The sequence below is a fragment of the Leguminivora glycinivorella genome, chromosome 16, assembly GCF_023078275.1.
Source record: "Leguminivora glycinivorella isolate SPB_JAAS2020 chromosome 16, LegGlyc_1.1, whole genome shotgun sequence".
Lineage (NCBI taxonomy): Eukaryota > Metazoa > Arthropoda > Insecta > Lepidoptera > Tortricidae > Leguminivora > Leguminivora glycinivorella.
Window position 1 is genome coordinate 8,916,896 of NC_062986.1, and position 27,097 is coordinate 8,943,992.

General features: G+C 37.8%; 1 protein-coding gene across 1 annotated transcript in view; it reads left to right on the forward strand.

The window, feature by feature from the left end:
- Positions 1-27,097, forward strand: part of LOC125234567 (membralin) — a 159,650-nt gene that overhangs the window by 90,508 nt on the left and 42,045 nt on the right. The window contains 1 exon segment of the mRNA XM_048140857.1: positions 10,704-10,836. Coding sequence (XP_047996814.1) covers positions 10,704-10,836 — 133 coding nt within the window.

Consider the following 27,097-nt stretch of genomic DNA (forward strand, 5'->3'; position numbering starts at 1 on the left):
CAACGATCCGGCAAAGTTTGGATGCCTTTCGCCCAGAACTCTGATGGCTGTGCCTCGAAAAAGTTGGTCAACTCCACCTGTACATCATGGAAATCATTGAATTGTTTACCCCGCAAATGTCGTTTCAGGGCTCTAAACAAATGAAAGTCTGATGGTGCGAGGTCTGGAGAATAAGTTGGGTGGGGTATCGTCTCCCAGCCCAAGTTCTGCAGCTGTTGGCGAACGGTAGATGCGACATGAGGTCGAGCGTTATCATGTAGTAAAATTACAGTGGCTTGTCTTCGTCGTTTTTTTTTGATAGCAGAAGATAGTTCGGTGAGCTGTGTTGAATATTTGTTAGCGTTTACAGTTTCATTGTGTCCCAGAAACAACAAGCAAAACTTTTAAGCGGTTCTTTTGACTCAGCTTCGGTTGAGTTGGTGGCGTTTCTTCTCGAGGCAGCCAAAAAGCACGACGTGTATCGTTCTCATAATAAATCCATGATTAATCTCCCGTAACCAGATCAGTCAAAAACTCTTTACGTCGGGGTCGCAGCAAAAGTGATTGACAGATGGCGACACGGACTGCACGACTGGCGTCGGTAAGGATGTGCGGTACCCATCGAGCCAAAACTTTTCGATACCCAAGCTCATGCAGATGGTATGCCGCAGCGTAGTGACTGCAGTTAAGTGCTTCCGCTAATTCACGAGTAGTAGCATCAGGATTCGACTGTAGTTCGCGGCGTAAATCGTCATCATTGAATGCAGGTGGTCGCCCTGAGCGTGACTGACTTTCAAGGCTCCTGTCTCCTGATTTAAAACGGTCAAACCATCTGGACACCGTGGCATGGCTTGTACTTCCAGCGCCCAATGCAGTGTTGATATTGTCAGCCGCAGCCCGCGCACTGTGGCCTAACAAGTACTCGTATAAGTAAAGTGTTCGAACTTGTCGCTCGTCCATTTTATTTCAATCTAACTAAACCAATCGCGAGGGCGGTTTTATATACCCTCACATTAGAAGTACCTAGAGTGTTCTACAACTTACTAGAATATTATCGAAAACAATTAACTTAAGAAAGGAAATGTATAGAGTTTTGTAGAGTGTGTCATTACTTTTGTGCCAACCCAATAGATGATTTTGAGCTAAAGGTTGTATATGTTTTACGGGTATAAAGCTGAAGTGCATGAAAATATGTGAAGAACTTGCGATTAAAGCAAACAAAAAAAACTTATTTTAAAAATAATTTTACCCAAATTATTTTCAGCTCTACTTCAATTTAATTTCTGCATGCATGATATAAAGTTTTTTTCACCTAAATATTTGAATAAATCACGTGATTAGCATTTGTTTGAAATGTTTCAGCGTGACAGTTAAAAGTCACAGATATAGGCTTTGGAGCTGTGTGTTGGGTTCGGTTCAGAAATAATGGTTTGAAGGCAATGCGATCAGACCGTAGAGGTAATCAGAATAGTGCAGCAGGGTACCCCATCGCGCGTTTTAATGTTTCGGCTCGGCTAAGCTTGCATTGGAGATCCGTCTTTACGAGCTCGTTAGTGTCGGTAATCGCGCTGCACGCCCGGATTACGCCCGTGCATTATTAGTGTTTTTATTGATTCACTCGGCTCCTGTCGTAAACTGAGATTATTATTCGCGACGCCCCCGCGCCCTTCAAGTTTGTTTTCTTGCTTAATCGCGACGATAACGACATTTAATGACGGCTAGGTGACTGGCGAAATTCCGCTTCGATGTTTAGTGCTCATTCTATTTTCATTAACCATTTACCCACTTAATGATCCAGATCCTAAGGGAGCGATTCAATGACTTGGCCCCGTAAAATTAAACCCTCGCGTGATCTAAAATCTGGAGGTAAAAACGTAGCAATTAAGTGTTTAAGTGATGTTTAGCTAAGATTTGTCTTGGCATTTCAATCTGACAGCGTCTCGGAAGAAAGATGGGTAAGTAAATGAAAGTGTAGCTAGCTCTGGTTGTTCTACCTTTTATGAGACAGATTTAGCTTAGTTACATTACTAAAGTACCGTGTAATAAGGTTTACTTTTCGTCGGTAAGATGAAGCTCTGTGATAATGCAAGTCCAAGGGTTTATTGGCACGAAAATGTGTTAATAAGCTTACTCGTTTTATGGTTATAGCCTTATAACACTTCAATGATGAAACATAGTAGCCAGCTGGTCATTATCACAACCCTCAAATACGGTGTCGGGAATTTCGGGTCTGACACCTTTTTTGTTACCTATAATTAAACATGTCGGTTATTTCTTCAGATGATAGTTGCAGCAACTACAGGACAGGAGGTATGCTGAGGAGGCAGCATGACATCGGATGTACACTCTAATCTCCATTACGTTAACAAAAAACATATCGAACGGCTTTAATATAGAAAATAAAGAAACGAAATGTGCAATATTTAAAGTCTGCGTTTAAACAGTTAAAATTCGGAAGACCAACCTAATACCCTTTATTGCTACGCAAACACAAAGCAAACACGATGGCGATGATTAGATTTTTCCAAGGAACCCTAAAATGGCGTACGTCCATTATTCTCAATTTGCTCCAAGTTCAAGGAAGCTCGGATGCTGGCGCGGCGGGTGTCCCCCTTGATTAAACCCCTGGAAGTAAGAAGTAACAATTTGTGTGCATTTTCTCTATTAACCTTGGAAAATTTATATTACTTCGTCTTGGATTGCACTTGAGCTTAGTGCACTCTGTCGCGCGTTTTGTTCGAAGTCTTTCGTATTGCGAGTATTATGGAGGACCTTCTGGCATGTGCTAGATGCATTTACAAATAAACGTTATGTTTTTGACTTTAATTGCTAAGAATGTGTTTAGAAACACGACTCCAATGAAAGTTACACATTTTCAGTCTTCAGTCGCTGTTATCTGACATTTGAACTCGCCCCGTGTGGTGACGGGTTAAGAATTTCACCACCCCCTTTCTTCCCGTGGGTGTCGTAGAAGTCGACTGTGGGATATGGGTTAAATTGTGGCGTAGGCGAGAGGCTGGCAACCTGTCACTGCAATGTCACAATTTGGATTTCTTTCAAACCTTTTTGCCAAGAGTGGCACTGAAACTTAGTAGTTCATGTGCTCTGCCTACCCCTTTATGTTCCGTTTATGGGATACAGGCGTGATTATATGTTATGAACTCGACTGACTTATTTTGCAAGATTTGACGTTTGTAATTAAATTATTTTAGATAGTAACTGGTATGTCGATTTTCTGTACAATAGTCTTTTAAGTAGTTTTATGATGACTCCAAATATTGTCAAAGTCTACATACCGCTGAAATATGCATCGCCATTCTAACATACAGCTTATTTTAGTTTATTAAGGTTGTGCAAGGTTATACACATTTTATTAAACAATCACTCATATTTATTTTTTTCTAAAGTCGTTTTGCTTAGGTACAAGAAATTGCATCTGGAGCCAATTATTTAACACATTCAGCGCCAGCGCGTGCTACGCGTTACGAGCGTAACCTATAACATGACGCCTGCGAACAGAGAACCCGACTACTATCGGGTCAATGGCACTGGGCGTGTCAAAGAAAACTTTTCTTCTAGTATTTATCGATATCGATATATATATACGATTGTCACCTTGACTACGGCCCCATAAATCTGATACGTACATTTCGCTTGATGCTTGTTCATGTATTGATAGGTACGTCACAGTAGGCCTAGCACATGATTGCTGTGAGAAAATGTCACCGCGAGATAGATGACACGTCTTCTTCTAACTGCCTATCTCGCGGCGACATACTCTCGCGGCAATCATGTGCTAACCAAGCTGGTACCCTTAAGATCTAAAATTCTGTGTTTTTATAGTGAAAAGTTGGACGAACATTCATGAGTTAATAAAACATGCAATAGCATCTATGGTCCATTATTATGATCGTGCGTACACAGACCGGGCGATTGGCCGTCCGTCGCTCGCAAGCCCGGACCACCTGCCGGTCGCCTGGTATTGACACGCCGGGATGATTATTCCTGCATTCGAATATTATATCTTATATTTTAATTTAAATATCGGAAAAAGGTGAACGAGATACTGGCCGACAATTGCATGAATAAAAGTCTCTAGCAGCATTCATTCTAACAAATAGTATCGGTTACTAGTCACTACTCATTGCAACAAACAGGGTGTAGTATGTTTCACAAATAGTACTTATTCAATTCGTCTTAGTACTTAATCAAGTAATCAATACAACTATGTACATTTATTATCCCGTCTTTTCGTTTTTTTTTGATGTTATTGTCTAAAGGAAAACCGCAATGCAAATAACTGTTCCCAACGAAGGAAATATTTCCGGGTCATAAACTCAAATCCAATTTAAAATTTCAATATCCCCAAGTAAAACAACTGATAAAAGTCTTAGCCGCAGACAGAATTTAAGTGAAAGGGGAAAAATCTAAAAGGTGTCGAGCTACAGAAATTGGAATAATAAATTCATAATGCGCAATTTGGTGTTCGTTTTTCTTGTCTGTACAATATGGTAAGAAAAATAAGTATAACATCTTTAGGTTACCTAGACGTTTAGTTTATCAATTAGTAGTTATAGTAATATAAAAGGCATGTAATAAATTGATCCTCAAATCAAAATCGTGGTTTTAAACTACAGCCATCCTGAACTGATTGACATAAGCTTACTCTCACGAACGTTATTTATAAGCTCGTTACGTTTTTTTTCTCCAAACTTTAATGTCACATCAATTGATAATATCTTCTTGTATCTTGATTTCAGCTCTATTTACTCATACAAAACACTTATGAATAATGTTAAGTAGGTATTAAAAAAATAACTTGTTCATTTCTTTTGAAATTCAGTTTACCAAAATCTTAGTTAGCAGTGAGTATTTTACTATATTTATATGAAGTCCTAATTAATACTATAAAGTTAATTTGATCGGGTTGTCAAGTTCGGCGCCGACTCGCGACAGGGGCTGATGTTGCGCGCGTGCCTCTCACCCATCTTCGGCGATCTTCGCCCCGCGCCGGAATTAAAATTAATAGCGGACGGCCCGGCTCGGCCCGAGTAATTTGTTTACTCGTCTCGCCCAGGATTACGTCGCATGCTCTGTTGAATAGGTAACGGTCGGTGACTCCCGTCACACTTACGCTCCGTCGCACCCCATTTGCCGACTGCGGATCGGGACCGGTGCGCGTACCCGCAGACAAATTGATAATTTATCAGTAAAGCTTATGTCAACTCCCATGTCATCACCCGACTGCTGATGGAGGGTTGCTTAAGCACTGTTCATATCTTTGCTCGTTGGCCAGTTACGGTAAGGCTTTCGAAATTAGGTACACTTCCGGATTGCCCACAAATGAACAAGCTTGCGTGGAATCTGTTAAATGACACATGATAATAAGTTCAAAACTAGGTTTTCTGATTTCTCGACCTATTGGAAGTCTCGAGTTTCGAGAAATCTCGAGCCCAAAGTCTCGAGTCTTTCCGAGTCTCGAGTCTTTTTTTATAAATGGTAAAATTTTAATAAAATAATAAACAACAAAATGATTAGTAGTTTTTATTGCACCACACTATGATAAAAAATGCGTAACAGTAATAAAAATCTTCTTTGAAATAAACATAAATAAATTTTTTACAAGAAAACTACAATTATAGTCTTGAAAATAATACCTAATCCTTTAACTTCCCCGCCTGTGCACGGGTTAACACTTTCGAAACCGGGCTCTACGCGGCGCTACGACATTTTCGCTACATACGGGGAAACCCATGTAATCGGCTACGCTTCTACGAGCGGTGTGCCCGACAGTCGGGTTCTTGGTAGCGAAAGTGTTAAGTAAATTAAAATGTCATGTATTAAATCATAATGTCATTGAAATTAAACGTTTAAAATAACTTCTTCTTCTTCCTCGTTTCCTCATTGCTGAGGATCGCGACCACAAGTAGCGTGTCTCCATTGAACGCGGTCATAAGCCATGTGGACTACACAGTATACGCTGCCGCCACACGATTTCTTCACTCAGTCAGACATAGCCTGATGCTTTTAAATAACACGAGGCTGTCAAAACTAGCCAAAGTCGCTGCCAGCTTACGTTGGAACGAGAGATTAGATTGCTTTATCTCGTTATAATTTTTGGCCGCCGTTCGACACCGTCCCCACCGCCTCGCGATGAGACCGGGCAGAAGGTAAAAAGTTGCATTTCTCTTCAGTTCGTACTTTATATTCGGAACTCGAGAGTCGAGTACCTGTCATTTTTTTCTCGTCTCGAATGAAGCAGAAATTCTCTAGTTGTCTCGAGTATCGAGACTCTCGAGCAGAAACCCTATTCAAAACACAACTCTTCGCCTCTATCGCATGTACAATAAGTGAGTGAGAGACACCACCAGAGACGTTGTTTCGCTTACGCTACGTTCTAACGCTTGAATCCTTTGCTAGGTGACATATAAACCTAATTCGTCATTCACGTCCGTATGTCCGCTTGACACATCCCTAACTTCCAAATAATTAAATGTCCCTTGTTAGATATGATTCAGTTAAACGTCGCCGAAGTCGGGCCGACGGCGTGTCGTGCTCACGGACCCTGCCGTGTTTATTGTATCAGTGTCGACGCTCATCAAAATGCAAATAAAGTAGGCACCGACCGAACGTCGGCGCCGGGCAGTTGGTTGCCTATTGAGTTATATCCTCATGATATTTGGGATGTATACTCTACCCGTGTTGTTTGTCATTATGAACGATATGCCAGTGGAATCCCGCATAATTTGTTGCACCGATTAATATGGTTTATAAACAATCAGTTTGTAGAACATCTATGGAAAACTTCTTTCTTCTCTTTCATCACGGATTATAAATGCTTTTATTATTTTGAAAAGTCTAAGAAGAATCGAAGCGATAGTTTACCTTCTATGATGTTCAATTACTATAATACCTCTATGTTAGGTAACATCGTTGTTCATCAACTAAAATGTTTATTTTGGCAAACATTTTCATTTCTATGGTCCTTTTATATAATAGGTTCAACGTCTAATGACCAACCGTTTATCGTCATTTATCTTCCTGAGGCATCTTTGCTTTGAACCTCAATATCACATTGTACCTTTTCTAATATATTTTAGAATATAACATCGAAGTAATGTGTTTCTAGTTTAAATTAAAAATACGAATTCCTCAAATCATTCGCTGGTATTCTCGGTATTTTCAAATGTGTAAAGTTTTACTTTTAATCAATTCCATAAATCAGCTTGTTATTCCAGGGACTGACTGACTCAGGGACAGGTTCAAAAATTGATTGAAAAGATTAATTTATATCATTGTACCTACATGAGGTATTCAGTCTAATGCCAAAGCTTTGAATACGAACAAGTGGATATTCATATCCGTTCCGAAATAGTGTCGACAGAATATCAACTGCTAATTAAAACGCGATAACTTCAAATTACGTTTGAATTTCGTCTGAAAATGCAGTGTCTTCAGACGGGGCGAGATCGGGACTTGCTCTAGGTCCTGAAACGATTTTCCATTCATACATGCAACAGGCGAGCGATCGTCTGAACCAACCAGTATATTAAGCTTGATTTCTTATCTTCCGTACTTTTATACGGATCTTGAGCACAGTACAATAAAGAGTACTACCGTACTCCGCTGAAAGTGCCAGTCACCCGCTCTTGATTACCTTACAGTTACCGCCTGTCAAAAACGTGACTCTTTCGTATGTTTGATCGTCATTTTCTGAGGTGTGTCTTAAGTCCAGAGCTAGACTGGTTTTCTTTAGTAAAACCCTTTCACGGTAGCAAGTGACGGTAATACAGGACTTACGCTGTTAATAAGCTCGCGCCGGGTCCCGGGTCGGATTTCGGTCGTTAGTGCGTAATTGTCGACACCTAATTAGTCTCGGGCTCCGGTGACTCCCACACATGACCCCGTGTTTAATGCGATGCGCTGCTGCACCGACTGACGCGCTTAATAAAGTAGATTCGGTGTGAACACTGCCTTAAAGGTGGCGTCGGGAGCTTCAGAGTAGGTACATCTTGGATTTTCGTGTCTGATTTGGAAACAGAAGATTTTGGATCACCTTAGCAATGTCGTATTACAGGAAAATGATTCCATGTCATTAGTATACAGCGTGTGGATTCCATACGGGTGAATAATGTATCCAGTTATAGTATCTGATCATATTACGAATTGTATAGGATAACCATTTTGTTAAAAAGTGTTATTAATTAAGAGTAATTATTTTCAGTACAGATGGTGTTTTTTTGCGCACTGCGAGAAGTGGTTCATTATAATATAACTCATTCTTGCAAAACGCAAAAAATGACATAGTTACCCACTATGAGACTTGAATGATTATTGCAAAATGATATTTTATTCGTTGTTTTATGCTACGACCCGTGTTATAAAACATAAGTCATTATTGTTAAATTATATTCGGGTCATAAATTGTTCGTTTTTGGTGTAAGTACCATGACACTATATTGTAAAATATAACTGTTCATATTAATTTATGTTTGAATAAGTTATGACTTAGTCCATTAGTATATTTTTGCACAATAATGGTAAATTCAGTACGAAATTGAACATTTTAAGTCATGAATATACATATTCGTTATTATAATTTGCAAACATTTTTTACAAGTACGTGTTTATATAAAAATCTAATATAAGCTACTATTTTTTTATAATTACTTATTACATTAAGACGTTTTAATGTATGCATAAAAATATTGTTTGATTTTTGAATACTTACTGAATGGTAGTTTATTATTTTGTTAAAGATATTTTATGTTTTGTTCTTGTACAAGTCATGAGTTATTCATAATTTAAATGACTTAGTCTATTTCTTAGCGTAAAAAAATATTTTGTTGTATATTTTAGATAAGTAGTTTGTTTTTTTTAAAGATGATTATTTGGTTTTTGTAACGATTTTTTGTTGAAAAAGCACAGATAATTTAAATATGTGTCTAGAAATGATCATTACTCTAATAGTTAATTTATAGTATTTTATTCAACAGGCGTTTAAAGGAGGTCAAGAAATATGAGTGGCGTACTTTCCACGAGTATTTTGGAGTCAGTTAAACACCATTGCATACAATACTTTTACAACGACCATGCACTTAGTTTTTAATAGTTTTTTTAAATAATTCTCGCGAAATTCACACTGTTTCCTGTATTGCAAAGGTTTGCTCTGTCAGCTCAGCTGCCCAAAGCCTTCCCGCGCACGCACGCAGTATCGTTAATGCAATGCGTTGCCATGATTACAGAACCAAACAATGCGTTTTCAGTTTTTTCGATACGCACAATCCTGTAAATGACGAATAACAGTTCGGGAGTAGAAAAATCATTAAAAGGTTTGATTAATAAATAATGTATTGATTCCTACATGACGACCGGTCTGGCGCAGTCGGTAGTGACCCTGCCTGCTACGCCGCGGTCCCGGGTTCGAATCCCGGTAAGGGCATTTATTTGTGTGATGAGCACAGATATTTGTTCCTGAGTCATGGATGTTTTCTATGTATATAAGTATTTATATATTATATATATCGTTGCCTAAGTACCCACAACACAAGCCTTCTTGAGCTTACCGTGGGTCTCAGTCAATCTGTGTAAGAATGTCCTATAATATTTATTATTATTTTATTATTTATACCTAATAACATAAGTGACCATGACTGATATGTTACTTAACACTTATAAAGTTAAAAATATGCATAGGTAGAGTATTTTACAATAACAATTTATGTGCTTTAACATGTTTATTTAAGACTCATAGATATTTTTAAACAATTAGCAAAAGTGGGTTAAGTATCATAACACAGTCTTGAAAAAGTTTGACGTCGTCGAACAATTCGCAATAAAAGAAAAGGGCATTATTTCGTCAAATTGAAGTTTGTTTTGAAATTAAGCTACAATAATCACTACTACTGAACGTATTATAGCTGAAAAACACAACAATCTATATAAAAACAATTTTTTTTAAGAGAAACAAAAAAATGAGAAAAAATCTTTAGACGCCATTTTCTCAAAATGGTTGGCGTGTGGGTTGACACATTGTTGCTTATCAGCATCCATATGTCAGATCGAATCTTCGGATGGCCATCTGTACTGAAAAACATCGTACAATACACGTGCTAAAAGGAAATTCGTAACTCGTGTCGATTTTGTACTATTTTAAATCTGACCAAGCTGCAATGTACGCCGTCCAACTTAACTTGAAATGACATAAACATCATGTCGTAATGACGTTTAGGTAGGTACGCTAATTGATGTGGACGTAATACATTGCGTGCTGAAATATTATCTATGAAAAAAAAATCGTCTATTAAAAAATGTATTTAGGCTCCTTAGGTCCGATACTAATCGTTATTAAGATATTCGCCCGTATGGAATACACACGCTGTATGAAGCAAAGCCGAGTCGGGTGCTTTGAAATAACGTTGTATACATACAGGTTCAAATTTTTTTTACACATATACTTTAATAAGCTACGCAGAGTGTCTTGTACAAGTATGACGTGCTTCTAGCCTTTCTAGTCCAGTTGTCAAACTGTTCCATAGCACCGGCCGAGGAATCAAAATATGAAATAATTTAAAATTATTCACATGCCACTAAACTTAATAAAATTTTCGATCTAAACTGCTGTAAACTTTTTGTCTTTATTGAAAAACTGTTATATTTTGTGAAGAAAAATGATGATATTATAATGAAATGATGGTATGTAAAATTTGTAATTTTGTCCACAGGAATGGAAGCTATAATGTCGGAGTTCTTCAACGACACAACAACGGCTTTCTACATTATCCTGATCGTCTGGATCGCCGACCAGTACGACGCGATTTGCTGCCACACCGCCATTGCCAAAAGACACTGGCTCAGGTAAGTCATAACCTCTACGTTTTAAGAAATTAAGTCTAAAAAAAACACCAATTCTAGACGTTAAACTTTTGTTACTTAGGGCCAGTTGCATCAACCACATTTGACAGACACATCAATGTCATGCAGCAGATGTCTATGGAACTTCCCATACAATCAAATTTAACGAACGCTTTAACGGTGACAGACGGTTTGATGCAACCGGCCCTTATTCATATGTTCAAATTATACGGATGTACTCACGTTAATAGCTGTACATATAAATAACATTGTATTCATGTTTTGAGTCATATGGAGACTTGGAGACCCGTCATCAGGCATGAATGCTCGCGGCGGCTAGATATGCCGCTGCACCTCTAGTATGACTTTCGTCTAACTTATTGGACGTATAGCTTATAAAATATCCAAATATTTGTAATCAATAAACGGGCTAGGGTTTTAAGATTGATTACACAAACTATAATTTATAGTTTTAAGTTAGGTGTATTTGCGCAAGTAGGCTGAAACGTATCGAGCTTATGAATCTGGAAAAAATGTTTTTACACAATTAGTCTACACTGCAAACCTTGCGAAATGGACATTAATGCTGTTGAAATATCCATGGGGACTGTAGAAATATACAATATATATATGCCCAAAAAATATTTTCGGTAACTTTGATATTTTGGTTTATTTCCACATTTCCCTATTCTTTGTCACCGTAATTTTGGGCCACCCTGTATTACTTACTATGCAACAATGTCTAACTTAAAACAATACACACTTATTAAATAACATGCAGAATTAAAACTCCCTTTGCGACTTCATTCCTAATAGGGGTAAAGAGATCGACAACAAAAGCTTTTCCGTTGAAATATTGTGTCATTCTTTCCATATTCGCGGAATAGCATAATAAAGAGGAGAATTAAAGTTAATAAGTGACTGCTGGGACTGAGAGCTCTTTAGATATTGTATTAATAAGGTATGTACGGTTTTTGCAAAGGACATCACAATATCCGCTGCTTTGTCAACACGGAGACTGTATGAGTTCTAGACACGCGGTAGCGTGTCAAGCTGTCAAGCCAAGTTCAAGTAACAGAAGCGTGAATATCTCAGCATGATTTTTTGGTGGTGGTGCTGATAATCATTGTGTGGGATCAGGGTTTCCGGTTTTTTTTTTTTATGAAAACCAATTCCCAACTGGATGGTGATAAGCAATAATGTGTCAACCCACAAAAACTAAAAAAATGAGATTTTAATGCCATGTTATAGCTGGATTTTTAAACTTCTATTTGCAAAAATGACCTTTTCATTTTGAAAATTTTCACTATCCCAAAAGTAAAAAAATAGGTTAACACAAATCCTTTATCGTGTGTTGCCTGTTTTGCATGAATGTGTCAAGAACCTTAACTTATTATAGTAATTGGCAGAAGACATATTTAAATTACAATAATGTGTTATGAGGGTTGACTCAACGATTTTTTTACACTTGACTCATTCTTGCAAAACGCAAAAAATGACATAGTTACCCACTATGAGACTTGAATGATTATTGCAAAATGATATTTTATTCGTTGTTTTATGCTACGACCCGTGTTATCAAAACATAAGTCATTATTGTTAAATTATATTCGGGTCATAAATTGTTCGTTTTTGGTGTAAGTACCATGACACTATATTGTAAAATATAACTGTTCATATTAAACTTATATTGACCGGGATATAGACCGTGATTACCTTTTTGATTTTTGTCGAGCTCCCGATATTTCGACGCAGTTGCATGCATCATGATCACGGAAAACTGACGAAGGCGGGTGGATGTTAAAGTTGTATAGACAGCGCGCGATCTACCCTCCTTCGCGCGCGTCGGCTGCGTTCACTTTCAGCGTTACCACTGGTCGCGTTCACACTCGATGGTCTGTCCAAACACACTACACTCACAGTGTCACTACGTTTGTTCAATTCTGACTTCACCGGTTTTTTACACAAACAAATCACTGGATTCCATACATTAGATAGTTTGAAGCCATCCTCACGATTGAAATTTTTATATTTGTGAATCTCAATGGCTTCTCTTACCAATCTCGGTATGTAGTGGCGTTCCGTCGAAATTACCTTAGGACTATGCAACTCGATCCAATGATTTGCACCCGACTCAATGAGATGTTGAGCAATAGCAGACTTGCGAGTATCGTTCTTTTTGACTGCAGCAATGTGTTCTTTAATTCTGCAGGCAATAGTGCGCTTGGTCTGCCCTATGTAAGAACTACCACAACTGCACTCAACTTTGTACACACCAGGTTTTTCCAGAGGAAAATTGTCCTTAGGTGACCGCAAGAACTGTGCAATTTTCCTGTGTGGGGTGAAGATAGTTTTTACAGAGTAATTGTTTAGTATTTTAGAGATCTTATCTGTCACTCCCTTTACGTACGGCATAAACGCTGGTTGTCTCTCTACGCGATGAGTGAGGTGCTTGGGTTTTGCATCCCGTTTATTAACGTTAACTCGGTAACCATTTCTGCTCAGGACTCTCTGAACATGGTTCAACTCCTGTACAAGATGAGAGGAGTCACACAAAGCGTGTGCTCGATTGGTTAGTGATGTTACGACCGACTTTAACTGTCTGGGATGATGGTGTGAGCTCGCATGCAAGTAACGATCTGTATGCGTCGGTTTCCTATAGACAGAGTGTCCCAGCATGCCCTCGGCTCCAACCTTCAAGCTCACATCAAGAAATGCAATACCCCTATCTTTTTCCATTTCCAATGTGAACGACATGGATCGATGCACGCTGTTCAGGTGTCGTAACAACAGATCAGCTTCCTCCTTGCTACCCTTTATTACGCAGAACACGTCATCCACGTACCTCTTCCAAATTTTAACGGGAACTGGGGGCGCAGCGAGGGCTTTGTGCTCAAAATGTTCCATCCAGATGTTAGCCACAACTGGTGGCACTGCACTGCCCATCGCTACTCCCTCTGCTTGTATGTAATATTGCCCGCGAAACAGAAAATAATTTGTAGTGAGGCAGTGTTCGAGAAGCTTCACGTATTCTGATGGGATGCCATTCTCCTGCATCATATTTCGTACTACCTCAATGCTGTCAGTTACAGGTACATTAGTGAACAGTGACTCTACGTCAAAACTGACCATCACTTCATCTGGTTCAATCCTAATGTCCTGTACAATCTCAATAAAATGGAAATATCGGGAGCTCGACAAAAATCAAAAAGGTAATCACGGTCTATATCCCGGTCAATATAAGTCTAATGAAAATAACCGTGAATCATTCAAAACTCTTATTGTTCATATTAATTTATGTTTGAATAAGTTATGACTTAGTCCATTAGTATATTTTTGCACATGAATGGTAAATTCAGTACGAAATTGAACATTTTAAGTCATGAATATACATATTCGTTATTATAATTTGCAAACATTTTTTACAAGTACGTGTTTATATAAAAATCTAATATAAGCTACTATTTTTTTATAATTACTAATTACATTAATGTATGCATAAAAATATTGTTTGATTTTTGAATACTTACTGAATGGTAGTTTATTATTTTGTTAAAGATATTTTATGTTTTGTTCTTGTACAAGTCATGAGTTATTCATAATTTAAATGACTTAGTCTATTTCTTAGCGTAAAAAAATATTTTGTTGTATATTTTAGATAAGTAGTTTATTTTTTTTAAAGATGATTATTTGGTTTTTGTAACGATTTTTTGTTGAAAAAACACAGATAATTTAAATATGTGTCTAGAAATGATCATTACTCTAATAGTTAATTTATATTTTATTCAACAGGCGTTTAAAGGAGGTCACGAAATATGAGTGGCGTACTTTCCACGAGTATTTTGGAGTCAGTTAAACACCATTGCATACAATACTTTTACAACGACCATGCACTTAGTTTTTAATAGTTTTTTTTAATAATTCTCGCGAAATTCACACTGTTTCCTGTATTGCAAAGGTTTGCACTGTCAGCTCAGCTGCCCAAAGCCTTCCCGCGCACGCACGCAGTATCGTTAATGCAATGCGTTGCCATGATTACAGAACCAAACAATGCGTTTTCAGTTTTTTCGATACGCACAATCCTGTAAATGACGAATAACAGTTCGGGAGTAGAAAAATCATTAAAAGGTTTGATTAATAAATAATGTATTGATTCCTACATACCTAATAACATAAGTGACCATGATTGATATGTTACTTAACACTTATAAAGTTAAAAATATGCATAGGTAGAGTATTTTACAACAACAATTTATGTGCTTTAACATGTTTATTTAAGACTCATAGATATTTTTAAACAATTAGCAAAAGTGGGTTAAGTATCATAACACAGTCTTGAAAAAGTTTGACGTCGTCGAACAATTCGCAATAAAAGAAAAGGGCATTATTTCGTCAAATTGAAGTTTGTTTTGAAATAAAGCTACAATAATCACTACTACTGAACGTATTATAGCTGAAAAACACAACAATCTATATAAAAACAATTTTTTTTAAGAGAAACACAAAAAAATGAGAAAAAATCTTTAGACGCCATTTTCTCAAAATGGTTGGCGTGTGGGTTGACACATTGTTGCTTATCAGCATCCAACTATCTTCGGCAAAAATGAAAATTGTTTGACAAAAACTTGGCTAGTTATATATATATATATATATATATATATATATATATAATAACTAATATATATATATATATATAACTTGGCTAGTTATATATATATATATATTATTCAAATTATATTATGGCCCTCGCAAGTTCTAAACTTGTTACTTCTTATTTTATTATTCCTAAATTGGGCTTGCTGGTACTGGTAGAAACTAGCCATCGAACATAATAATTCGTATATGAGAACTCGCCAACCTATCCTTAACCTAACCTATCCTTAGGCTATACAATATATTATCCTAAGTAATAAGAAGAAATTATATTTTAGGTTCTTATAAATAAATTTCAGGATGGACCATTGAACTTGGCATCCATTTAGATTTCACTTCTTTTTAACCCCCGACGCAAAAACGAAGGGGTGTTATAAGTTTGACGTGTCTGTCTGTCTGTCCGTCTGTCTGTCTGTCTGTCTGTCTGTCTGTCTGTCTGTTTGTCTGTGTGTGTGTCTGTCTGTGGCATCGTAGCTCCCGAACGGATGAACAGATTTAGATTTAGTTTTTTTTGTCTGAAAGCTGAGTTAGTCGGGAGTGTTCTTAGCCATGTTTCATGAAAATCGGTCCACTATGTCGGGGTCGGGGGTTTTTTCAAAATTTTAATTTTGTGGTTAGGTTATTTGGTGAAGTCATCAACCAAGGCATATAGGTATTATGTTATTGAACTTGGCTCTCATTTCACATTTATGTTTTTGATGGAATTTATTATTTGTTTATTACCTTAGGCTAACACAAGACCAAAAGTATTTAATAACTCTCACACACAAACCAATACATACCTAATGTATTTATTAAACATACATACCTACAACCTACATACGTCCAAATATTCATTTATATTTATATACCTAGTTATAAAGGACGAGTCAGAACAAAAAGAAATCTTACATGACAATTCCACAAGTAAATAAATAATAATAAATATTGGGGGACACCTTACACAGATCAACTTAGCCCCAAACTAAGCAAAGCTTGTACTATGGGTGCTAAGCGACGATATACATACTTAAATAGATAAATATATACTTATATACATAGAAAACATCCATGACTCAGGTACAGATATCTGTGCTCATCACACAAATAAATGCCCTTACCGGGATTCGAACCCAGGACCGCGGCGTAGCAGGCAGGGTCACTACGCCCAGACCGGTCGTGTATTGTCGTGGCAAAACGTAAAAAAGAGCTCATTATGTAGCGGGAAATATGTAAGAAAAAAAACCGGCCAAGAGCGTGTCGGGCCACGCTCAGTGTAGGGTTCCGTAGTTTTCCGTATTTTTCTCAAAAACTACTGAACCTATCAAGTTCAAAACCATTTTCCTAGAAAGTATTTATAAAGTTCTACTTTTGTGATTTTCTTCATATTTTTATATATGGTTCAAAAGCTAGAGTGTACATGTACACAAGAAAATAACAAAAAAAAAACAGAGAACAGAACATTAAGTGCGCATCATGAAATGGACCCAACTCAGCATGATGCTAGCTATGAATGCTACGCGCTACGTCGTAGCGTAGTGCAGTGTACTGATTTAGCGCTGGTTGTCACCAGTAGCGGTAAGAGCGTGCGACTTTCGATCCGGAGGTCGCGGGTTCGAAATGTCATTTGATATTTGCCAGTCTCTTTTCGGTGAAGCACAGAATATATAATAGTACAAGTACAGAAGGCTCACTCCTTTGATGTTCACAAAACTCCGCCATTATAAATTCTTACCTACATTTAACAAACGGACCGCACGCGAGCAGCCGACATTGAATTCTATTGCGCCGCGCGAAGGTCGTCGCCACTGATTGGGCCGCGAACTCGCGGCCGCCGGTATGTACTTGTAGCGCGGCGATAGAATCGCGGAGTGAGCCGCGCCTGGGTGAAGGAAAACATCGTGAAAAAACCGGACTAATTCCAATAAGAATGGTTAGATGGCAGTCGCTTTCGTATAAGTATAACTAGTGCCTACGCCAAATGTTGGGATTAGTTGTCAAAGCGGATTCCAGGCTCCCATGAGCCGTGCCAAATGCCGGGACAACGCAAGGAGGATGATGAATCAGATTTAAGAAAAATGATTGTATGCTGGCGGTTTTTTCTAGAACTAGTTTTCTCAGATATCACGTATTGACAATTTGAGGATAAAAATGGTGCCGGTGGTGATTCCCATAATTTTGGTAGAAATCTAAGCTATCTAATAGCGTCATGGTAGCTTAGATGAAAGAACACTAGGGTAGCGTTCCAGTGGTCGGCTTCATGTCCCACCAAGTACATTGAATTTTTCAACTTTAATTTATTTTCAGTTTCACAGCTTCGCTGGCAGACGTTTCTGCTTAACGCTACGCCTGATCACTACGAAAAACTACAACAAAATTCATTTTATAGTAGTTCTTCGCAATGCTCGAGCGTAAGTTATTGTAGTTTTAACTGGAATTTTCCCATCATTACTATATTTCGCAAAGTAGGCTACGCCTTTTTTACTAGCTTAAAGACTGTATCGTTAAATATGGAGACAACTTTGAGTAGCCGTATTTATTTGCTATTATAATTTTTTCTTATACCAAGACATGGGCTTAATAAGGCACATAATAAGGTACGCATTTTGTCCTAGAAACTCGACGTAAAGCATGTGGTTTAGACAGCATTGACTTAATCCTCCCGAATACCAATTACGATTTTGGACAAATGCTACTAGAAAATTCACAAAGTGCGTAAAAGACGACACAATTGCGAAAAATGTACAGTGCGAACCTCAACGACACATGATCCACAAAGCAGAATATCTAGACATAGTCTAGCCACTGTTATTTTTAACAAATAAAGTTCATTATCTGTGTATGGCGGCCATTTAGAAAATGTGGCATGGCGCTTACGCTAACTCTGACTTTGATGTCGAATTTAACTATCATACACTGTTTATATCGATCTGGTTTAGGCACTGTCCAAACACCATAAATGTCTATTAGACATGGCCTATGTATAATTTTTTTTATCTATTTCTCTCATCCTGCTTGTATCAAAAATTTACGGCAATCCGGAACGTTGCTCAAAAATGCGTTTTTTTTAAATTATATAAATTCACCGCATTTATTCTGCAAGTACCCAATTGAACAACCATGAAGAGGACTCTTAAATAAATTAAATAAAAAAAAGTTTTTTAAGTTAAAGCTTTTATTTCGTTCCCAAAGTGTACCAAAAATTAGAAAATAATTTTAATACTAATTAGAGTCCCATGTTTCTTTCCGAACAGTATTATAAGAAAGACGGGTTGTAATGTACTCTTCTCGGGTCGTATTCTAAACACCATTTTTTACACTGTCAGTGGATTAAGTACTAATGGGAAGCTTATCGTAGATTAAAATAAAAGCGTGGGGCGTAAGAAATTATATCTAATCGTTGAAAATTATAAAGGTATCATTCTTATCTTATGCGCCTCGGAAAGCTTCACATTGCATTAGAATTATTTTTCAACAAAGATGATGTTTTATTTACTCACTAGTGCGATAAGTGCTATTCTTGTCACGTAAGAAAAGGAAATTCGTATCTCGTGTCGATTTAAAACACTCCGTTTGGTCGTGTTTTAATTTAACGGCACTAGTTTGTAACTTCCGTTTTTCCGCAATTGTATCGTAATGTACTAATATATTTTATATTTCTCAATATTTTAGAAGACTAACGCCCCACGCTTTTATTTTAGTCTACGATAAGCTTCCCATTAGTACTTAATCCACTGACAGTGTAAAAAATGGTGTTTAGAATACGACCCGAGAAGAGTACATTACAACCCGTCTTTCTTATAATACTGTTTGGAAAGAAACATGGGACTCTAATTAGTATTAAAATTATTTTCTAATTTTTGGTACACTTTGGGAACGAAATAAAAGCTTTAACTTAATAACTTTTTTTTATTTAATTTATTTTCTGGTTTTTAGTTGTCTAGGTAGTGAAAAGGTTAAAAAGAATTAAACATGAAAACATAGGTGGCATATGAGTAAACATTTTTAGATTGTAATAACGTGCTTTAATCAATCGGAAGTGAACACTTAAGTGAACACGTAAGAACTTACGGAATGAGAAATATTACGAGTGAAGCAATCCGATTTTAGTTATGTGGGTGTCTGATAGATGTTATAAAGGACATCAGGGGGCGCCCCAGAACGAAAATGATCGCTAGCGAAGCGAGCGCGAATTTTTTTACATAAATATCACGTAATCTGAACTGTAAGATCGAAGCGATTGCAAAAATATTTACATTCTTTGAGCGATCTGATATAAGAAGTTTGATTTACAGCACCCCAGAATGAAACTGACCACAAGCGAAGTGAGAGCGTAATTTTTTCTAGAATTATCACGTAATCTGAACGATAAGACCGAAGCGATTACGAAAATGTTCACACTGTTTGAGCGATCTGATATAATATTTATTTATTTATTTATTTTAGTATGAGAAATCTTTCGGCCCGGCTGCCGTCTTGTAATTGCGCACGTCGGGCTTCGCCTGACTCTTTAACTATGAAATCGCTTTCGTAGCCCGGCTCTAGACTAGACAGTATAGGTCGAGCTTTGCTCGACTCTTAAATCTCTTAAGTTACGAGGGCTCCTTCGTCGCCCGGTTTAGGACCGGGTGCATCGGGCTTCGCCCGAATCTTTAAGTACGAGGGCGCCTTCGGCGCCCGGTTTAGGACCGCGTGCGTCGGGCTTCGCCCGACTATTTAAGAATGAGTTTAGGACTACGTGCGTCGGGCTTCGTCCGACTCTTTAAGTATGAGGAGGCGCCCGGTTTAGGACCGCGTGCGTCGGGCTTCGCCCGACTCTTTAAGTATGAGGAGGCGCCCGGTTTAGGACCGCGTGCGTCGGGCTTCGCCCGACTCTTTAAGTATGAGGAGGCGCCCGGTTTAGGACCGCGTGCGTCGGGCTTCGCCCGACTCTTTAAGTATGAGGAGGCGCCCGGTTTAGGACCGCGTGCGTCGGGCTTCGTCCGACTCTTTAAGTATGAGGAGGCGCCCGGTTTAGGACCGCGTGCGTCGGGCTTCGTCCGACTCTTTAAGTATGAGGAGGCGCCCGGTTTAGGACCGCGTGCGTCGGGCTTCGTCCGACTCTTTAAGTATGAGGAGGCGCCCGGTTTAGGACCGCGTGCGTCGGGCTTCGCCCGACTCTTTAAGTATGAGGGCGCCTTCGGCGCCTGGGTTAAGACCACGTGCGTCGTGCTTCGCCCGACTATTAAAGTATGATGGCACCTTCGGCAGACTCTATTTGTCTGGCTGTCATGTAGCACAAGAGTGCTTGTCAAGACGAATTTCAAATGACATAGTAATTACACTCATATCAAATTTTATCGAAATCGGTTAAATAGAAATGGTTAGTTATTTATACAGCTGACTGTACTTATCATAACAATTCATTGACATCCAATATACATGCTTCAGCTCAATTTGAATTCTGAAAGTTGATCAAACTTAGCTCTAAAGTTTTGTTTCGAAATCGGTTAGTTAGAAATGGTTGATTCATTTTATCGCTGACTGTACTTTTTTTTTCCACGAGCAACAAATACTCATCGAGACGTTTCTAAAAACCCCAAACATAGTACGTTTACGCTATTTTATCACAGAGTACTCATAAGCATCTCCAGTCTCCATCATCAGATCAGCTTCAAGTCACCATAATATTGCATTGTCATCGGGTTTTGATATGTGTGCAAAGTTTCAGCTTAATCAGAAATCGGGAAGTGGGTCAAATTTAGCTTCTACGTTTTGATGGACACTAACATACTAACAAGTGAAGTAGAATAAAAGCTTTTAAAAAATATATTTTGGCAGCATATTAACCTTTCGTACAAAGAGTCTTTGAGATATTCTCAAATTAAGCCAGATTAGGCGTTGTCCGAAATTTATTTGCTAGACCTTAATGAAAGTACCATAAAGTCCCTAAAATAAAAAAAATATCAGACCTTCTTATATCAAAAAGTACTTACCAATACCTTCAGATCATACTCTCGGACCATAATAATACAAAATTATGCACATGTCAACATTTAGACGAGGATTGTTTTGTCCCTATAATTAACGATACAGTCCTTACGAGTATATTCAAATACTGCTGGACAATCCCCCGTTTTTGTCATCATTTAGCCCTATCTCCTGATGCAGTTTTAATAAGTTTTAAGAATGAAATAAATAAATAAATAATAAATATTGGGGACATCTTACACATATCAACTTAGCCCCAAACTAAGCAATGCTTGTACTATGGGTGCAAGCGACTATATACATACTTAAATAGATAAATACATACTTATATAGATATACATAGAAAACATCCATGACTCAGGAACAAATATCTGTGCTCATCACACAAATAAATGCCCTTACCGGGATTCGAACCCAGGACCGCCGCTCAGCAGGCAGGGTCACTACCGACTGAGCCAGACCGGTCGTCAAATATAAATAAAGTCTACTTTCAACAAAATGGCCTATCTGATATTTAAGGTACTTTCCATTCATGTGTCATAGCCGTGGGACACCCTGTAGAACAAATATACCTACGTGTGAGCCTACAGTAACTTAGAGGTCCAGACGTATTTTTCCAAGGCTAGGACTCGCAACCACCCGAGAGGACGGTGCCGTTTTCAATTTGCTTTATTTGCGCTTGTTTTAATAGCGCTCTCCTTATTGGCCGCGCGGTCACACGGTCAGCCAAATTGCTTCGTGCTCGGACGGCTTTTGATTAAGGAGGCAGTTGAGCAACAGTTTTGTTTATCTGGACACTTTCGAGCGGTCATCGAGGCCAATTCGGACGAAAACCTATATTTTATTTAATCGTACCTATGTACGCACGCAAATTAACATTTCTACCAAAAACACGCAAATTAGTAATGCTGGGTAGTCCACAATTGAGAACAGAAACAGTCCTATTCTATAATAATAATCGATAATATTTAATCTAAACGACGATTTACTATACCGAAGAAAGTAATTTTGCCATACAATTATGCAAGGATTTTCGGAAAATTTGAGCATGTTTGGCAATTTGCACTGCTTGGTTGAACAAAATATAAATAACAGATTGATAATTCCACAAAACAGAGGTTCTAATGTCTGGTCAATGGTTTTAATGCCTGGTTATTTATTGTTACTCTGGTGCTGTATTTCGAACAGGATTGAGCACTAAGCCGGCACGGCAATGACGCTGACAATAGCTGCCGCGCCATCAGCTGTCGGCACTCATTACTGCTATGGTCAGCTCGCAACAATTTCATTATCACCTGCTCACTGACGAGCCGATCCTATTCCGTTAATACTTTACAGGATATATCAATTATCAGGCTGAGAGCTGTTCCGGGCTTTAGCGTGAGGTTTTTAATTGTGTTTTATATGTAAGTATTATTTGTAAATTATCGATTAATTTACTCTTCTCGGTGGGTGTAACAATTATTTAAATCAGTTGTAGGTTGTATGTTTTTATAGTTTTCTGCGTAGTCAAAATGACATGCACTTTTGTTACTTTTAATCGGACGTAGGATGGAAAATATTCTTCATTAAAATCTAATTAGGTACCTACTGTCTTTATGTGGCCGCTTCACTTGCGAGAAAAAATACCAATTTAATCACAAAGCACTTCCCTTTTTGATGTACCGACTAATAAATTATATTAAGCACAATCTTATAAAAGGCGTATGTTATACGGTAAGCGCTCTGAATATTTAAATAAAATTGTTGAAAATATGAGCGAAAGGTCTTTGTTAATTTAAATCTGCCTCGCTACCTGCCTGCTCAGGCTTCTTTGTCGACAAATTAGTGTGATCCAATAAAAACAGAAAATGCAATATCCTTACTACTTACTCAACGTACCACTCTTTTTAAATTTCAATATTTCATAAACCTTTCGTAACGATATATACCTGATTTAATTAGTTCACTACCATATGTTAAGTATCGTACTCGTACGTCAATAAAAACATTTCTCGCCCGGCTGTCCGTGCAATAATGCATCATTTCATTAACTTCACAAAATTTTAATTAACTGCTGTCCTTTATACAAATGTTGCGGAATTTTTAATAAATTACACTGTTTTTTATTGAATGATACAATTTTTGCCGTTGGTTGCTTGCAAAATTCGGAATTCATTTTGCTTTCCATTTTCAGACTAATTAAAACGACGGAGACATATCCAGTGCAGATTTGAATTTTTTAGGAGGCTTTATTCTTGTTATGTTTGTATTGCTTTCTTGTATTTTTCATTTTATTTATTCGCTTTGTAATTTCATAGGCTGAGTGGATCTAAATAGTAAAGATGTGACACTAATTGAGCAGACTGGCATATTGTACTGATACATTAATACTTCAGTTGTAGATCAAAGGTATAATTATCTCTTCGCTATCTTTAAGTATTCAGAACTAAGTTTTTCGGGCTATGTTTCAACAGTTACCAAAGAAAAGTTTGTCGGCGTATCGATGCTTGCAAGGTCCGATCCTGTGGCCGTGTGAAATCGGGCGGGCACCGCGTGACGAGCGCTCTCCCCGCATAAATATAAATCTCTTGGACCGCCAATTAAGGTCCACCCCGACAGTTTGTCTACGACGCCGCCCTGATTGCTTTGCGCGGACGACACGCACTCGGGACCTATCAGATCGATAACCCCGGCTTGGATGACCCTATCAACGACCGGACCTGGCGAATAAAAGAGTTGGTAGACAGATGTTATTTTGAAGATCAAATTCCAACGGTCACGTCTCTGACAGTTCTGACTTGAACATCAATAAAGGTTATTTTGGCTCATAGTTCAGCAGACATGCGATCCCAATGTTATTAAACGCTTAGCACAAAATAAGATAAGCATATAAATTTGATGCAAATAAAACAACTTATAGAAACTTATTGGACAGCTATAATGACCGAATTTTTAGTAATTTTACGAGTATGCTACGGTTGTTTTATACACGGCAGGCACTTCTTTGGCTGTGGACTTCTTTCCAGCATTGCGTTATCACCAGCCCTCACTTGAGTATCCCTTTTAAAACAAATGTAAGTATTTACAGAGTTTAGAGTTCAAATACCTTTCCTTTTTTTTTATAACAGGTCGAAGGAAGTCTGTCCCAACAAAACGTTGTTTTCTTTTTAAAGGTTACTAGTCATACTTGTTATGGAGAATTTTTGGCCAAAAGCTGCACTTTTGGATGGAAGCAAGCCGCTTTGCATGGTGATAGTAGACATCATAGTAAACGATTTTTTCCGAGGATATCGAAATTTCATCCCTTAGGAAGCCGAGCGTAGCGAGATGTTTTATAAATTCCTTAGCCAAAAAGTCAGAAACATTATATTTTTCTTACAGTTAAAAGTATGCATAGGTAATAGACATCATAATAAACAATTTTTTACGAGGATATAAAAAATTCATCCCTTGGAAAGCCGAGTAGCGATGTCTGTTACGAAAAACAAAAAAAAGGCAGTTTTTTTTATTGGATGGTCTTTCTAAGGGTTTCTAAGGAATGAAATTTTTATATCCTTGTAAAAAAATGTTTATAATGATGTCTATTACCTTTGCATACTTTTAACTGTAAGAAAAATATAATGTTTCTGACTTTCTGGCTAAGGAATTTATAAGCGACCATATAAACAAACTAAGCCAACTTTGACAACTTGCATCTTAAAAACTACTGATTCGATTTCGATTCGGTTTTTAGTTTATAATCATGCATTTATTTGTCTTTAATTTAAAAAAATCATATATCGAAATTATACACCGTGTCTACCGTTTTTTGCGGTTATTCAGTGTGATACGAAAATTAAGTTTTTTTTTAAATCTTGCATTTTTTTTCCAATTTTTTTCAATATTTTTTTTTTAAGTTACATAAAGCAATACCTTTCAAATGAAACATGTTTTGTCAAAATCGGACGACGTACAAAAAAATGAGATTTTTTTTTCGGTTTTCGTAACCGACCTCGCTACGCTCGTCGTTCTAAGGGATGAAATTATAATATCCTCGGAATTTTTAATTTTATTTTGATGTGTACTGTTACTATGTATTTTTCTGTGTCAGAAAAACATATTATTTCTGACTTTCTGGCAAAGGAATTTCAAAGTGGCCATATAAAGCGATCTTTCCCAACTTTGGCAACTTGTATCTTAAAAAATGCTAATCTGATTTCGATGCGGTCTTCAGTTTTCAACTAAAACTTTATCTGTCTTCGATTAAAAAAAATTCCATTATTATTCTTTCACCCAATCGACCGGTTTGCTTTAAATTACACGAAGGCTCACTCAAATACTTAGGTACAACCGGGCTGCATTTGGGTGCGTTACATTACACGAGCAATGGCAGCATTCGCTCGGTCTACCCCTTACATTTCGTGTTGCCTTCAGCTGCCCGCATTCCTTTCAATGGTACGCGACACGCATGTACATAAAAATTTTAAAACGTTCGCCGTAAAATATAAAAAAATCATATCTAACTAGCTATTTTTTGCTCTTGTCTACCGGCGGCATGAAAGTAGCATCTGAAATACCGTCAGCCTAGAGCACGCATGACGAGCAAAGCGATACGTGTAAATAATGATAATCCGAAGCGGTAATATGCGTACGATTTATTTATAAGCGCGGCGCTAGAGTTGACGCGGCGGCGTCGTTAAGGGCGCCCTTCTCGTGTGTCATTTTAAGGATGTGCCAAATTGAAGGCTCCGCCGGGCGTCATAGCGAGGGGAGACTGATTTATGCCCCCGGCCCCTAGCGGGTTCGATTAGAGGTTTATACTCGAGGTCAGTTTTCTTATATCAACTAATATGACACGTTTTATTGCGGTTATGAAAATTACTCGCTTGATGATGACCGATGGTCGAAAGTTTTAATGTGTAAAGTGCATATAAGTACCTAATGAATGCGATCGTGTTGACATTATGCGCTGGTTCTGGTAGAAGGTGCTTTTTTTTATACCACATGGTGGCAAACAAGCATACGGCCCGTCTGATAGAATAAGTAGATAAATTTTGGAAGTGAGAAAACACGAGTCAGCCTCATGCTGTACACGCTGACGTAGCTCGTTTTTGTAATTTCTTGTGCATTTTGATTGTGCTGTTTTCATGAAAAAGTCATAAAGTTGTAGCTTAAGCGTAAGAGGATTCTAGTAGGTTATTCATATAACGATACGAACTAATTTCGTGCCTTATGGTAAGCGAAGATGTGGTACGTACCTTTTATTACAAACGTCACTAAGCTACACACACACACACACACACGCACACACACGTTATGTCACAGTTTCGTTTTCTTTCAACCCCTTATTTGCCAAGAGTGGCACTGAAGCTTTAGTAGTTTCATGTGTTCTGCCTACCCCTTTATGGGATACAGGCGTGATTGTATGTATGTATGTATGTATGTCACTAAGCTAACGTTTTCGTAACTTACTTTCAGTGCATCTCGGTCGTACTGACAAATTAGACATGTATATCAGTTACCTACCTACGTAAATGCCTACCTATCTACGCGTTAGGGTATAGATAATATGGCAGCATTGACATTGTCAGTGACGTGGTAAGTGTATTTTCATATTTGTTTGAAAAGTAAAAATTAATAACACATTTATTACTAACTAGCTTTTGCCCGCGGCTTCGCTCGCGTTAGAAAGAGTCAAAAA